The sequence below is a fragment of the Vitis riparia genome, chromosome 3, assembly GCF_004353265.1.
Source record: "Vitis riparia cultivar Riparia Gloire de Montpellier isolate 1030 chromosome 3, EGFV_Vit.rip_1.0, whole genome shotgun sequence".
Taxonomy (NCBI): domain Eukaryota; kingdom Viridiplantae; phylum Streptophyta; class Magnoliopsida; order Vitales; family Vitaceae; genus Vitis; species Vitis riparia.
Genome location: NC_048433.1, coordinates 8,380,255 through 8,397,013, shown reverse-complemented (window position 1 = coordinate 8,397,013; position 16,759 = coordinate 8,380,255). Strand labels below are relative to the sequence as shown.

Below are 16,759 nucleotides of genomic sequence, written 5' to 3'. Positions count from 1 at the left end.
CAAGGAGTATTCAAATATTCACAAGAGATGTAAAAGAGTGATAATCATACCTGAATGCTTCTTCTCCAACTAGGCGTCCCTGGCTACAACTCACTGCTCTGTTTTTGGGTAAGTGCTCAACCCAAAATCCCCCTCAAATGGTAGCCCAAACAGCTTCAGGACCTCATCTCCACGACAGAGATAGCACACTCTATCCAACAGCAATGGAATCCTCAGAAAAAATCCCTCTACCTCAGCTTCCTCTCCAAAAGCTCTCACTGAATCTCTCTAACCGCAGCCCCCCCTGGACCCCCTCTCCACAGCTTTTCTTTTCTTTTCTTTCTCCTCTCTCCCGGATTTGCCCTCCTAACAGCCTCTGCAGCAACAGCCACCCCAAAAGCACCACTAATCTGCAGAATCACTTTTCTCTCTCCCGGATTTGCCCCTCTAACAGCCTTCAGAACCTCATGCCACCTGTCAACCTTCCATTGGCACTTCAAAAACACCATGTGATTCTGCACTGTCCTCTCAAAAGAAGACACGTGGTTGAGCAAGGCTCTTCCACGTGGCAAAATTTGCAACTGCAAGAAAGGCCCCTAAATGGGGGTCTACAATAACATTGAAATACGTCAACTCAAAGATCTCGATATTGAGTTACAAGAGAAAATATAATCATACCAACATGAGTGGAAACAAATTGATAAGGATATCACTACATTATATGTTTTTTTCCCTTCATCCAGATTTTATCTCACTAGGTTTTCTTGGCAAGATTTTTAATAAGGCAATCGTAATAATTCTAAAGAATATTGTACTCTTTTTACTTTACGAAGGTTTTTCTCATAAGATTTTTTCTAGGAAGGTTTAAGGAGGTATATTATTCTTATGATCATCTATGGGGGAGTGTTATAAAATATGAGAATTTGTCTGATTGTGACAACTTATGGATGATTATCCATATTGATACAAATCTCTTCCTAACTCTCTATAAAAGGAGGAGACCTGCTAATGAAATAATATTCTATTTTTCTCTGAGTATTCATATTTATTCCATCCTCTTTTTTTCTTCTCATTTTTTTATTTTACAACAATCTCATATTTATTTAAAAACAAACATTAGGAATCAATATAATTTTTATTTTAGAAAAAATATTGAACATTAAAATGCAATAAATTTTTCTCATCAGGATTCTCTTAGTAAGATTTTAACAAGACATATTATTATAATCATCCAAGAAAGAATGTTATAAAATATAAGAATTTATAAGATTGTGAGAGTACTTATGAATGATCATTCATATTTTTATATAAATCACTTCCTAACTTTCTATAAAACAAGAAGGCCTACTAATGAAATAATATTCTATTTTTTTTGTAAGTATTCCTATTTATTCTCTCCTCTTTTTTTCTTCTCATTCTTTTATTTTACAATAAATTGATATTTATTTAAAAATGGACATTGGGAAGCAATATACTTTTTATTTTAGAAAAACTATTGAACATTAAAATACAATATATTATTCATTCCATTTATTCATTCTTAGACTAAATATGAGCATAACATAACATATCTTATTCAATATACTATCTTAAGATACCATTTTCATCTAATATATATAATATCTAAATATCATATTTCATTATAAATCATGATATCTTTCTATCGATCCCATCTTCTCCCATCAAACAATATAATATATACAACTTTAGATGAGAAAATAATTAAATATGACATTACATAAATTTTCACCAAAAACCATCAGGATTTTGTTAATGTGTTTCAGAGTAATTATTATAAAAACACTTATAATTTATAAGACCGTTCTCAATAGCATGTCTACCATAAACCCTTTCATGGAGAATCCGATAATGTTTGAATGTAATTTTTTTAAAAAAAACCTAAAGTTTTGAAAATGTTTCTAATAATGGAATATATATATATATATATATATATAAGAAAAAATATTAACTTTTGGAATAAGCATTCTAAGTTCATAAAATAAAAAAAAAATGTTTTGAAAATGTTTTTAATAATGCTCATATGATAAAAAAAATAAATAAAAATTAAATTAAATATTAACTTTTGGAATAAGCATCCTATCAAGTAACCTTTTTCTTTCTTTTCTACCATTAGTCCAAACCACTCACGATACCTATGATAATAGCCTAGCATAAGCATAAAGAAGAAAATCATATTGAATATTTTACCATTTCAAACTCATATATATATTTATTTTGGATTTGAGGTTGACAACGAGCATAAAAAATCACATACGCCATCAACTTCTTTGCTCAAATAATGTGTTAGATTATTCAACTTTCATTGCCCACCCAAAACTGTCTCTTAACCAATTTTCCACGATATCTCAAAATCTAACATTAAAATACCAAAGCACCTTGTTTCATTCAAATAAGCAAACCAATTAGGATAACTTGTATGTATTTGCAGGATTTTAATAAGTATGTATGTGTCTAAAAGAGCGTTTGATAGTGATTTCAGAAATTATTTCAAATCTTTTTAATATTGGATTAATAAAAAATTTCAAATGTTCGAAAGATTAAAAATATTTTTTAAAATTACTATTAAATGGACTCTAATCATAGATGTTCGCATGACTTGTCATGTGAACATTTAAAAAAAAAAAAAATTGATTAAAGTTTGACATTTTCAAATTACATTTGATATAAACAAAAAAAGAATGCACTTTAAAATTGCTTATTTCTATAAACATAGAGGTTGATGTAATTTTAAAATTTTTTATATTTTTGCATCTACTCCCAAAACCCATTTAAAAAAATATGCATTTTAAGGTGTTTTTGTCTTTTGAATTGTATAAAGGTCGAATTTTCTAATTGAAGTTTTTAGAGTAAATTTTTTAAAATAAATATTAATTAATAAATATCAATTTTTTGAACTGCAAAACTATGATTTCAAAGTGCTGTTTTATTTTGAATAAAAAAAAAAACGTGCATGGAAGTTATTTTCAATATTGTTGATTACTCCTTAGGAAAAAATTGAAGTCATTTTGATCTTAGTGCTAACTATTTTATCAGTTGTTGATCTTTACGTGTGAAGGCCGCCACACAGACTGTATCAAAGGGGGAAGTTGGGAGCAAGACTTGGAGAGTATGATGCTTTTATTTTCCCCTCTAAATACCCTTCAACCCAGCCCTCACTTGTCATCAAAGAAACTAAAAGATGGGGTTGTATAAGATTTCACTGGCACTCCTTGTTGGTCTCATGGGGTTGGCCCTAGCTCACACCTGTTGTGCCCAGAACTCTCCATAGGACTACGTCGATCCTCACAATGCAGCGCGGGCCCAAGTTGGCGTCGGCCCTATAACATGGAACGACACTGTAGCTGCCTACGCCCAGAACTATGCTAACCAGAGGATTGGCAACTGCAATCTAGTGCATTCAGGTGGGCCTTATGGTGAGAACATTGCCTGGGGCAGCCCTTCATTGACAGGCACCGATGCGGTGAACATGTGGGTGGGGGAGAAGCCTAATTATGACTACAACTCCAACTCATGCGTTGGTGGGGAATGCGGGCACTATACTCAGGTTGTGTGGCGCAACTCAGTGCGTCTTGGGTGCGCTAGGGTTCAATGCGACAATGGAGGGTGGTTCATCACATGCAACTACGATCCACCGGGCAACTATATGGGACAGCGTCCTTATTAAACAATATGGAACTACCTCTAAGCAAGTACTTCATATATGTAATAAGCTGATTAGCATATATAGCATAGATCAGTAGAAATAAAACTTTGTGCTTTTAGCTGACCAAGGAAGACATATATTGTTTTATTCTTGTGTCAAGGGACGTGCATAATTTTAATTTCCAAGTACAATAAATCATGGTTATGCTTGAAAGCATGTTTTCTTCTTCTTTTCTTTGTCTTCATTTCCAGGGTTATCGTACTGATTTTAATTATGAAGAAAAAAAAAACAAAAAAAGAAAGGGACATAGTAGTGATTTTAATCATATTTATATTAATTACAGTTACAAAATAACATTAATATGTGTAATTAATGTTATTTTGTAACTATAATAAATATATTTGATTGAAAAAACTTAAAAAACGTATAAAATAAGTAATAATACACATATTAATGTTATTTTGTAACTGTAATTAATATAAGTGTGATTAAAAATAATATTTAAGAATTTTTTTAAAAAAATAGCTTAAATTCATTTAATGTATTTATATTTATTTATTTTAAAATAAAAATTAAATCATATTTATATAAAATATTTTATTCAATATTTAATTTCTAAAATTTTATTATAAATTTACAGTGACAATTTTTTGCTATTAAATTATTAAAAATTATATTAATAATTCATCTTATCAAATTAATTTTAATTTATAAAATATTAGAACTTCATTAAAAAAATTTATATTTTAACAATTTTTAAATAAATTTATATTTTTCATATTTTACAAATGAAGTGATAGTAATTTTTTAAAATAGGATAAATAAGATAAATATGTAAAACAATTAAAAATAAAAGCATAATAAAAAATAAAAAATTAATATAAATTTAAAATAAAAGATAATTTAAGAAAACAAAAAACACAGATTTGATTTTTCATCAAAAATCTGCCTCCAAAGCACGTGTTCTCTACTTCCGATGTTTTGTTAAAAAATCGGTTATTGACTGATGAGTGATATTTCACCAAAATTTCTTTCAGTCGATAATCGATGACAGATTTCATATCAACCACTCTGATATTTTGCTGATATTTATCCCGATTTTTCAATCCCCAGATCACTTATGATCTAATTTCAGACCACAACAAAGCTTGAGTGTTTAGAACAAGTAGTGGGATATGGCTGGATGATCACCTACCTCAAAGGCTTGGGTGAGTTTCTTTCAATCCTTACATAATTAATTGTTTTGTGATGGACATATTGGAGATACAAAAAGCATATGGGAAGAGACATTATTCCTCATTTATAACCTCAGAAGGCATGGAAGGGATATCTCCCATCTAAGGCAGGTGAGGAGTCAAGGGTCTCCAAAAAGCCTACGGCCCGTGGCCCGCTTTAGGCCCGGCCCGGCCCGACGGGCTAAAGCCCAGCCCAAGCCCGCCGGGCCCAAGCCCGGCCCGAGCCCGTTTTTGGGCAGGCCGGGCCGCGGGCCTAAGTTTAGGCCCGGCCCGGCCCGCCCGTAGGCCCGCCCCTTTAAAAAAAATTACAAAATAAAAATTATTAAAAAAATATTCATTTCAAAATTTTATTCATTGAATATATAATTACATTTGAAAATGTGGGAAAAGTTTACATCACTACAAAATAAATATATCCCAACTAGGTTGGCACCTATTTATTTGTCAATCATCTGTATTTTTCAACCACAAAAAATAAAAATAAAAATATAATATACATTTAGTCATTATTTTCTGGCGGTGATGGCGAACTATCATGCATCCATGAAGATCTTGATAATTTTAAAGATTCCATATCGGCAAGCATCTCTGTTTCTCGAATGGAATCATACATCCTTTTATCTGCTATTTCCCAATCTTTCACACATATCCCTGCTTCAATAACATCTGGCGCTAAGTTGCATCGTTTTTTACTAACTACTCTTCCACTTGCACTAAAAGCAGCTTCTGATGCAACTGTACTCACAGGAATTGTTAGTACATCACGAGCAATTATAGAAAGCACAGGATATTTGTGTTAATGTGATTTCCACCATATTAAAATATCAAAATCTTCTTGATCTTCAAATAAAATTGTATCAGTATTAAGATATTTATCTAAATCAGATGTATTATTTGGAGAACTATTTGTTGTCTTTTTTCGACTTTTCAACATTTCTAGAGCTCCTTTATAAAAAGATGAGTTTGTAGATGTAGGTGGTAATTTAATAGTATTAATATCATTACCATATTTTTCTTTATAATAGTTATATAAATTATATAATAATGAATTTATTTCATTTTTAATTTCTTCAATTTTTATTTGGTCATTAAAATAAATAACTTTTAACCATTCATCCAAAGCTTCAAATTTCAATCTAGGGTCCACAATTAAAGCAATATAAAAAATTAAAGGTATTTCTCCCCAATATTTTCTAAATTTTTCTATCATTGCAAATATTGTATCATTAAATATTTCAAAACTTAAATATTTTTTAAATACAAGAAAAATATTAGTTATTTGCGTAATAACTCGATTTGAAGTTGGATAATATACACCACAAAAAATGTTTGTTGAAATATCAAAAACTTCAAAAAGATCTCTTAAAAGATCCGCAATATGCCAATCATAATCATTTAATGCATAAATATCTGCTTCACAATCATTATTAATTAATTGTATTTCATATAATTCAACTACTTTTCTATATTTTGTAATATTTTGTAAAAGTTTATATGTGGAATTCCATCTAATGGCCATATCCAAATTTATATTTTTTCTTTTCATATTTAACATTTTGCAACAATGAAAAAATAATTCATGTTTTGCTTGAGAACTATTAATACTATATGCAATGCCTCTAATTTTTTCCAATGTACTATCAACATTTTTTAATCCATCCTTTACAATTAAATTTAAAATATGTGCACAACAACGCACATGAAATATTTTAGCATGATCTTCTTTTACTTGCCAATATAGTTTTAGTCTATGTATTGTTGCATCATTATTAGCAGCATTATCTAATGTTATTGTCAATATTTTATCACGAATGCCTAAATCTATAATTTCATCATTTATTAAAGATGCTATATTTTTACCACTATGTGGAGCATTTATTAATTTAAATGAAATTATTATTTTATTTAATTTCCATTCATTATCAATGTAGTGAGCAGTTATACATAAAAAACCAGTGTGAGTTAAAGATGTCCAAATATCAGATGTTAAACAAATATTTCCTTCAAAATTTGCAAAAAAAAAATTTTTAATTTCTTTTTGTGTATAAAATTTTTTCATAATATATCTTTTAACTGTATTTCCAGACCAACCTTTAAATTGAGGATTAATACCTCGTTGAATTGTTCCTACAAAATCATGAGTTTCCATCATGTTGAAAGGTTGTTCTGCTCTTATTATATAATCAATCATTTCTTCACGACAGTTAGATTCATCATAAGAAAATGTTTTTAAATTTCCACTTTCATTTTTACCTAATTGCATATAATTTCTAACATCTACATTATTTTTAGTTTTGCAATTTTCATGATGTCTTTTTAAATGACTTGTGCCTGCATTTGAGCCACCAGTAAGAAATTTATTACAAATTTTACATTTTGCTTTTATTTCTTTTTTATTATTTTCTAAAATTATTTCTATTCTATCAAAAAAATTTCATATATTTGAAGTAAATTTTTTGTTTGATGATATTTCATCACATGGACTAGATGAAGAAGCACTTGTCATATTATAATTATTGATAAAATATTATGCCAAAAATAATAAAGTAATAAATATTAAAAAAAAATGTAACAAAAAAATAAAGTAGTAGGGGTGAAGTATGTTACTCAATTAGAGAACCGATGCAGAAATTCCTAGCAAATTTGAACTCTTGGAGCCACCAATGCTTGTTTTGCACCACCAACAATATTGTATAATTTGATGGAAAAATAAAAGAATTTGAAATATTGTAGAATGTGAGAGAAATAGAGAGAATTTGATGAAAAAATGAAAAGGAAGAAGATGTATTTATAGGAAGATTTAAAAAAAAAAAAAAAAAAAAAATTGACATGTGACCGTTGGAGCCTTTAATTTTTTTAAAAAAAATAATATACTGTATTTTTATATACATATAACTAAGTCTATTAATAAATATAAAAAGTTTGTAGCTTAGTTGGTTAAAGCTTCAAATTTTAACCATGAGGGGAGGGGTTCGAATCCCCCCCTCTCCCTTCCCTTGTTTCATTTTGGTTTTAATAAAAAAGCCCGCCCGGCCCGGCCCGCCAACCCGCGGGCTCATAGGCCGGGCCGCGGGCCTACCATTCTTGCATGGCCCGGCCCGGCCCGTTGACTGGTCAACGGGCCCATAGGCTCGGCCCGAGATGGGCCGCGGGCCTCTTATTTCAGGCCCGGCCCGGCCCGGCCGTTGGAGACCCCTAGAGGACCATGTCATGCCCTCTCACAGTCTCCAACTTCAGGTGATTGCCAGAATAAATAAATAAAAATCACTTAAAACTTAAATCCGTATGCTCTCTTGTCTCTCTGGGTTTGTCCTAATGGAGTACGTTTATAATCGAAAGTATGAAAATCAAAGCCTGACCCAATTCAATTCACCTCATCAAGCCGGAAATATGTTGAATCGGCACTAAACCGGTTCACCCAACGATTAAACCGTTGAATTATTTAATTGACTTAAAAATGCATTTCAAAGTGATTTTAAGAAATATTTTTAATACTTAAAAAAATAAATAAATAAATAAACGATAAAAATATCAAAAACACTTTTTTAAATCACTATTAAACACACCTCTAACTGATTCACTGTTGTCCTATTTTTATCTTTCAAAACTCCACTCTAGCGTTCAAGCTATGCGCTCAAGCCACGCCTATAATTTATAGGATACTTTAGCTTTTTTCAAGACAAAAAAATGCCATACAGGTGGGTTGTAAAGAAAGGTATTTGAAAACTACATCTGCATTGTTGAAAATTTTTAATGAATATAAATGTTTATGACTTATATATATATATATAAAAACTAATAATTTTGAATATAGTAAAATATATAATTATTGAAATCCAAATAAATATTTTAAATGATAAAATATTTTTTTATCTTAATAATTAAAAGTTACATATTTAATAAAATTAAAATTATTAATAATTTAATAAATCTTTGTGTTATTCTTATCATAATTTAAGCTATCAATATTAATGATAATAAAATAATAAAATGTGTTTAAACTTTTTAATTATTTATATATTTTCTCATTTTTTTTATATTTATTTTTAATTTTAATAATATATAAATTATATATTTATGATATCTCAAATTTAACCAATCTTACCATTAAACCATGAGCAAAATCTCATTATTAACCAATCTTATTTATTCTTAATTTGGGGCAAAGATGAAAATATAGGTAATCATGGATGTATCAGTACTTCGATTTTACGATGTATTGGATATATCGGAAATATATCAAAGGATATTTAAAAAAAAATATACATTGATAGGGTTAAACTCTGAGCCTAAATCTGGGTCTACCCGGATCCCATAAAACTGAATCCAGTCCTTACCTTCAAATGGAGAGCAGTTGAGGAAGTTAAGGCAGTTAAGAGATTACAGTGTTACAGTGCTGCTGGTGGGTTTAATGAGGCCATTCAATGCCCAATCTGAAAATGCAGAATCCGGCAATCAATATAAACTTGAACGGACCTTCTATTATTGTGAAAACTTGTACATACCTGCACCCAAGAAAAAATGAATTACCCAATTAAAGTCACATTTATAAACGAATAGTACTAGCATTTGCAATATCTTAAATTTTTACACTGAATTTCTAACAGCCTCTTGCCCAATCCTAACACTTGATATTTCTCGAACCAATTTGTTTTCAAAAGCAATGGTACCATTGACAGTGGTTTTATATTATTAGACGAGGATCTATGGTTTAATTGATTTGAATGGAGAGAGGTAGTCTCACTGTATATATGTGTGTGTGTAGCATTGTAGCCGAGTGTCCAGAACCAGCAAGCTAGAGCAAAGCGCAGAGGCAATGGACTCATCAGTACTGGAAACCCTGGTCATTGCCTGCGTCTTCCTCATGCTACCAAGCGTTTTCCTAGCTCAGAACTCGCCGGACGACTTTGTGAACGCGCACAACGACGTGAGGGGCACGGTGGGGCTGCCATGTCTGGTTTGGAACACCACTCTGCAGGAGTATGCCCAGTCATATGCGAATAAGCGGAGTTTGGACTGCCTACTTAGGCGGTCTGGCGCTCCAGGTTACGGGGAAAACTTGTTTATTGGTACACCGAACAACTACAGCGCCCGGGATGCTGTAAACGCATGGGCTGCCGAGAGGCCGTACTACAACTACGACACCAACACATGTATGACGGGGCGGGTTTGTGGGCATTACACTCAACTAGTCTGGAACACAACAACTAGTGTGGGGTGTGCGAGGGTGCCATGCGTGAATGGCTCGGTTTTCATGACCTGCAACTATTATCTTGCTGGTAATGTGATAGGGCGGCGCCCATATTAGTAGCTAAGTATGCAATGCATTCATGGGGTCGAATAAGTTGAACGCTCTCTCTATTTGTCTCTCTAGCTAAGTAACTGAAAATTGATGCTCTTGGGGTCTTGATGGTTTTACTACTACTACTACTACTCCATGTTTTGTTCTTGTTGAAGCCTCTCCACAAGTGCAGTTTCTATTACCCTTTTAGCATATTACTCCGAATTTGGTTTTTTTTCAGCCTAATTCAACATAGTCTATCAATTAAATAATTGATATAACTAAAAACAAAATTGTGCATTAGAAAGCGTTTTTAACATATATAAAAAGTGATTTTAAAGGAATAAGCATATGGAGAAGTACTTGATAGGTAATCCTCCTAAAAACGCTTCAAGGAAAATATTTCAAATAAGAACACTCCTAAACAAAATTTTAGTTTTGGATAACAAGCCATAGCTTAATTCCCTATGAAAAATGAATTTTTGACTTCATGAATTTTTTTTAAACTTCTATCTGGTCAGGTCGAGCAAATCCACAAAAATGTTGTAAGATCATTCAATAATCATATTGACCAAGCAAAATAAACATAAGAGGAAAAAACAAAATTACACATAAGAAAAATAAAACCAAAAATCCAATCACTATGATCTACAAACACACAATATAGAAATGGACCTAATAATAAGGCTAATTCAATGAGCTTGATCGATATATTGTGATTTCACCATAAAGGCAAAGGTCCATGACTATAGGGTTAGCTTTAGGCGAGGGAGAGGATTGCAGTCAAGCATAGATGATTAAACATCAAATTAGAGAGCTATCCAAATTAAGGATAAAAATATCAATTTTGACAGATATATCGATAACTTGATTTTACAAATATATCTATAGATAGAATAAAAATATATCAAAATTCATGAAAATATTGAAAAACTTCTTAAAACTAATATAAGAAGTAATAATATATATATATATATGTATGTATATTATATATTATTATTGATATATGAAGAAACTGATATATGAATTATGTAATTTGTAACATTTTATAATAATAGGTGGTATTTAAAAATTCATTTAATACTAAAATAATAATTTATCAAAATTGAAAATAAATTTAATATTAAAATGATGATTTACCTACTTTATAATATATGCATAATTATTATATTTGTATTTAATTTTTGATTTTTATGCTTTCAATAATAAATAAATAGGATTTGAAAATAAATAATTAAAGTCAATATATTTACTAAAACTTTATTTTAATATTTTATTTAAATATATATTTATATAATTTATGCATAAACATAAAATACATTTTATATATAAAATTTAGGCGTTCATGTAAAATATATAAAATGTAGGACACATTAATAAACAATGGCATGGTCGGCCTAGTAGCATAAGGACTGCTTTTTTAAACCTGGAGAACCAAGTTTGAGTCCACATGTCGCAATACAAAATCAGATTTTACTCTCTTTGGTCTTAAGAATAAGTGATTGTCCTTCTCCGGCCCTTACTGCCCAACTTGAGAACGAACATTCCACTTATTGAATAAGGTTCTATGGTCGGTCCACAACCCCTAGATGCCACAAGCGCCCTTGGGTGATCTTGTAGTTCCTTCAAGGTGGAGACGATGGGGTTAATCCATGGATTTTCCTTCTTTTTGTTGCATTTCGCTTAAAGGGTTTAAGGGAGATAATGCATCAAGTTGTTCGCAAGGGCCAACTTGATCCTCTTCCCTAAGGATCCAAAATGAGGGAACCCTAGGAGACCCGCCGACTCCAACTACTATCCATATACAATCCATACTAGATCTGACCAACTGCCCATCCTACCTCCTCTATGTTCTTAATAACCCATCTTTGTCTCAATTAAGTCTTTCAATGGCATGTTTTGGTCCTCTTCCCCATTACTTCGAAAAAGTGAGCTATTGGTTCAGGTACAAGTCCAACCATAACCACAACGACCCAATTGCAAGAGCAGAGCTCTACCAACTAAGCTTTAATTGTCAAAAAACCGGGACAATCCCGATATATTAGTCAAAAAAAGGTGGAAATACCAAAAATCATAATAAATGAGGAAAAAATCTAGAAATATCAAGTTTGGATATATCCACCTAGATTTTGTGTATCTCCTCATATTTTTAGCCTTGTGTACGCACAAATTTCGTAAAAGTCCTGCGATATAAGTAAAATAATGCAAACAAAATATTTATTGAAATTTAAAATATTGTGGGTACAATCTCAAAAACAATATTATTTCTAAAAGAATATTTTCCCTCTGATTTTTTTGCCTTGATCACACTTTGGAAGACAATGATGACTTTTCCTTGATTTTGAAGATCAATCAAGGGCCACAAGTGGCTTATTCCCGAATAAACTCATTAAATGGAGAAGAACATGTGTAGCAGTTCTGCAGGCAGATTTGATGAAGCTATTTCTTTTATTGTGAAACCTCTTTTTTTGTATGAAGTTGTCTTTGGATTTTCTCCTTAGGATTTTTCTTCCTGAATTTTTCTGATTTCTCAATTTCTGATTTCTGAATTCCCCCATCCCCCATCCCCCTTCTTGAAAGAAGAGACTTCTATTTATAGGTGAAGATAGGGATTTTGAATTTTGAATTCTCGGAGTTTAGTTGATTAATTCAAGGGATTTGGTTCCTTAATTTTAGCACATTTTCTTCTCCCGGAAGGTTTTACCAACAAGATAATAATAATAATAATTTTCTTATTATTATTATTATCTTTTTTAATAGTTGGAGATTAGGAAAACTTATCTTGGAGGTTGATAACCCACAAACATACATAGGTTATCAATCCTCTAAGTGTAAGGTTTAGAGTACGTGAGCATACTCTATGAGGGGTCCACCGTACTATGCTCTAATGGTGTTAGTTATCATGTCTTGAAGTTGTTGGACAGATAATGACACCACTATGGCAGATTCCGTCATTTGTCTCTCGACTTGCACTGTCCTATACACATGTGGTGCATCATCGAGAGGAGATGCAACATTCAGAAGGTGGTTGAGTCCTTGACTTGACTCACTCGTATTTTGTACTTGTGCCTCGACCTTGTTTATGAGGAAGGCTATTTGCATATCTTTCTCCTCGACCGTCTTGGTGAGTTTGGTGATGGCATGAGCTATCTTTGCTAATTGTTCCTCCACAAATGTAGTGTCAGTTGTCATTACCAATATGGTCATCGAGAAGGGAGAAGTAAAAGAGTTGGAACAATTTGAATAATTTTCCTTCTTTGACATTCCAGTTGGCGATCTGGAGTGTGAGTCAGTGCTGGAGTTGGCATCGGTAACAGAGTAAGGAGATTTATCCCCAAAATCCTTTAGTATTGAAGGGAGTTTTCCCCTACTACGAGGACTATAGCTCTTTACCCCCAGAGAGACCAAAGTGATGAGTGGTTGGTATTCATCACGCATTCTTATCGGTTTTAGCAAACAAGTAGACTCACTTGTTTGTTTTGTTGAGAGTGAAGATGTTGATTTTGTTTTGCTATGAGTCATGGGACCCGTAGCGTTGTCGTGTGTCGATTGCGCAATGATGATCTTGTCATTGCCCTTGTTGGCATGCACAACTTGAGTTCTTTTAGGTGTCATCAACGTAGTAGAGATCAATCTTTTAATCAAAAGAGATGAAAGATGAGATGTCCCATCAAGCGTGCCAGAAATTTGTAAGCACAGATTTCGTAAAAGTCTTACAAAATTAGAAAAAAAAAATAGGAAAATAATGCGAACAAAATATTTATTAAAATTTAAAATATTGTGGGTACAATATCAAAAATAATATTTTTTTTCCAAAATAATATTTTTATCTGATTCTTTTGCCTTGATCACACATTGCTAGACGACGATGACGTTTTCTTGATTTTGAAGATCAATCGAGGGCCACAAGTGGTTTATTCCCAAATGAACTCTTTAAATGGCGAAGAACGCATGTAATAGTTATGATGTTTACCGAACTTGCAAAAAGATTTGATGAAACTTTTTCTTTTGTTGTGAAGCCTCTTTTTCCATACGAAGTTGCCTTTGGATTTTCTCCTTAGGATTTTCCTTTTTGGATTTTTCTTATTTCTCAATTTTTGATTTCTGAATTTACCCCTCTTCTTGAAAAAGACCTCTATTTATAGGTAAATCTAATTTTCGAATTCCGAAGTTTAATTGTTTAATTCAAGGGATTTAATTTCTTGATTTTAGCACATTTTTTCTCCTGAGAGGTTTTACCAACAAGATAATAATAATAATAATAATTTTCTTATTATTATTATTATCCTTTCTATAATTGGAGATAAGAAAAACTTATCCATAAGAGGATATCTATTATTATTATTATTTTATTTATTTATTCATTTGAAGACCAAATTAGTGGTAATTTAATTCACGGTCCAAATTTCATACATTAGTCCAAAATGAGGCTGCACAAAGACATTTCTGCACCTCTCAATGAACTGGTATATGGAAAGGCATTGGGAATATAATGGAATGGAAAATTTAATTACCAAACTGAAATGTAGAAAATTTAATGACGACAACAGATTTGGGAGAATAAAAACATCACAAAGCTTCCACGACATTCAAAATTTGAAGGGTACTCATAGGACTGTTTTCTCCATTGGCTGTCCGGTATGGCATATGCCCTGATAGACAATAATGAAGAAGCAAAAATCCCACTGCTGCATAAATTACAGCCTCATCAGACATTCAGAAAGCTCCCTCCTTCCTGCAGAGAAAGGTCTTTCATACTTGCTGCAACCCTTATAATCCTAATGGTTTCCCTCTCATTTCTAGAAAACAATCCCCATGAGTAGATTTCACTGTCCTTCTAATTAAGATTCTCACGAGAGCTCAACAATCTTTGGCCGCTTTTTTGAACCCCCATTTTTTTGGGGCACTTCCATGGAAGAATCCCCATGAGCAGACTTTGATCTTTTATGTTTCACAACAGAGCATGCTTTATTATTATTTTTGTCATCATTTTTATCACCATCGCTGTCCTCATCATCGTCATTATCACTATCATCATAATCAGAGCTATCTTCAGATTCTGTTCCACTACTGCAACCAGCTAGAGGAGCCACTGGTTGAAAACCTGCAATAGAAGATTCAGCTGCTGCCACAGCCTCAGGAGTCTGCAGATCAGCAATACCCAGCATCAAATCCTGTGATCGGATGCATCCAACAATTGCAACCCATTAGCAACTAGTTAGTCTAAAAAACAAACAAACAAACAAACAAACAAACAAAATAAAGCAAAAACGAAACAAATTTCATATACCATTTCAATGTATTCAGATTCATTCCCCGTGAGCACCTCAATATCATAGTCCTTACCGGAATCGTCCTACATTTACATTATAATCTTAGAAATAAAGAGAACATGAATGGAAACCAGGCACACAATTTACTCTTTCCTCATCAGATTCATATGCATACCTTTGCATCAAGCTCCAGCTTTTTATTAGCTTCTGATATGACTCCTAGGAAATCTTTCACTTTTCCCAGAACTGCAGTAAAGTGAGGAAATTGGGCATCAAATTCTGGGGAAAAGCATATTCTATAATTCCTTTTTTCTTTTTTTGGGTAGAAGCATCAATTTCCCTCAAAGATTGTTGGTAATTTTGATAACAATACAGAAATGCTAAGTAAAACCAAACCGTGTACACCATCAGCACCTTCTAGAAAATCTAATGCCGTCATCTGCAAGAAATCTGATCTGTATTCATCTCCAAAAGAGCTGATCGTTCCCAATATGCGTGTGGAGCCTTAAAAAATTAATGGTGTCTTTGTGATTTTCTTGCGAAAGAATCTGCTCCCCAATCTCCATGGAGCGTGTCCAGAATGCCTGCTGGTTGTGTGATCCCTTCCGTGATGATGGATTTTTCTTTATGGATGACGATCGGTGTGGACTGATGGTGTGTTTTTGGATGTGTGGTCCCCTAAAAAAATAAAATAAAATAAAATAGAAAAGGTATAGGCTCTCTAGATCTCCATGGTGAGTGCGTGTGGGCCGCCATACCTTCCCACGGAGTGGTGCATTGTGTCATGCTGAATCCGCGCACTCACAATTTGTATCACATGCAATCTCCATCATCCATGGAAGAAACATAGCAATCCGCATGTGGAAGCTCATTAGAAATCCCTTTATGGTAGCTTTTATTATTCTCTTCAAAGTTTCCCATGGATCCCTTTTTCTTTTCTGCAGCCCCGCAATCTGCCCCTCCGCAGTGCATGTGGACTAATTATATATATATATATATATATATATATATATATATATATATATATATATATATATATATATATATATTATGGTTGTGGAGAATATCCGAAGAATCAAATCAAAATCCAAGAATGAATATGGGAATATGGGGATGTGGTTTTGCATGGACAATCTCTGTGCATGACTCTTTCCTTTTTCAATAGTGTGCCTCCCCTACGCGTGTGGCTGTCCTTCCATTTTTATAGCAGCCCATGCCCATTGCTGATTCAAAATCCTTTCATACATGCGTGCTTATTGAAAATCTTTTCCAAAAACAAAAGCCAAATGAATCTCTTCATCCAAAAATATCTCCAAAGTGTCCTAAT

The 16,759-nt window shown here is 32.4% G+C and overlaps 2 protein-coding genes and 1 pseudogene across 3 annotated transcripts; 2 read left to right on the top strand and 1 right to left on the bottom strand.

Annotated features, from left to right (window-relative positions):
* Nucleotides 1-3,178: 3,178 nt before the first annotated feature.
* Nucleotides 3,179-3,664, top strand: LOC117910893 (annotated as a pseudogene).
* A 5,976-nt stretch (nucleotides 3,665-9,640) lies between these two features.
* Nucleotides 9,641-10,384, top strand: LOC117911801 (pathogenesis-related protein PRB1-2-like). The gene has a single exon (XM_034826218.1). It carries the CDS (start codon nucleotides 9,695-9,697, stop codon nucleotides 10,184-10,186), a length of 492 nt encoding a protein of 163 aa, XP_034682109.1. The 5' UTR covers nucleotides 9,641-9,694; the 3' UTR covers nucleotides 10,187-10,384.
* Nucleotides 10,385-14,640: 4,256 nt separating this feature from the next.
* On the bottom strand, nucleotides 14,641-16,035 carry LOC117911754. 2 transcript variants are annotated; one of them, XM_034826178.1, is made up of 4 exons: nucleotides 15,829-16,035; nucleotides 15,608-15,678; nucleotides 15,450-15,515; nucleotides 14,641-15,333 (listed from the first exon to the last, which is right to left on the bottom strand). In XM_034826178.1, exons 1-4 carry the CDS (start codon nucleotides 15,869-15,871, stop codon nucleotides 15,010-15,012), a joined length of 504 nt encoding a protein of 167 aa, XP_034682069.1. In that variant the 5' UTR covers nucleotides 15,872-16,035; the 3' UTR covers nucleotides 14,641-15,009. The 2 variants fall into 2 exon arrangements, with proteins under 2 accessions (XP_034682069.1, XP_034682070.1); XM_034826179.1 differs by having other exon boundaries at nucleotides 15,847-16,034.
* Between the last annotated feature and the right edge of the window lie 724 nt (nucleotides 16,036-16,759).

What these genes read in the sequence shown, in the direction of transcription:
- LOC117911801 (XM_034826218.1), top strand. Translation starts at nt 9,695, where the DNA reads ATGGACTCATCAGTACTGGAAACCCTGGTCATTGCCTGCGTCTTCCTC.
- LOC117911754 (XM_034826178.1), bottom strand. Translation starts at nt 15,871, where the DNA reads ATGACGGCATTAGATTTTCTAGAAGGTGCTGATGGTGTACACG. An exon ending in AGCTGGAGCTTGATGCAAAG is followed by an intron (nt 15,516 to 15,607) that starts GTATGCATATGA and finishes ATGTAAATGTAG; the next exon opens with GACGATTCCGGTAAGGACTA. An exon ending in AATCTGAATACATTGAAATG is followed by an intron (nt 15,334 to 15,449) that starts GTATATGAAATT and finishes ATCCGATCACAG; the next exon opens with GATTTGATGCTGGGTATTGC.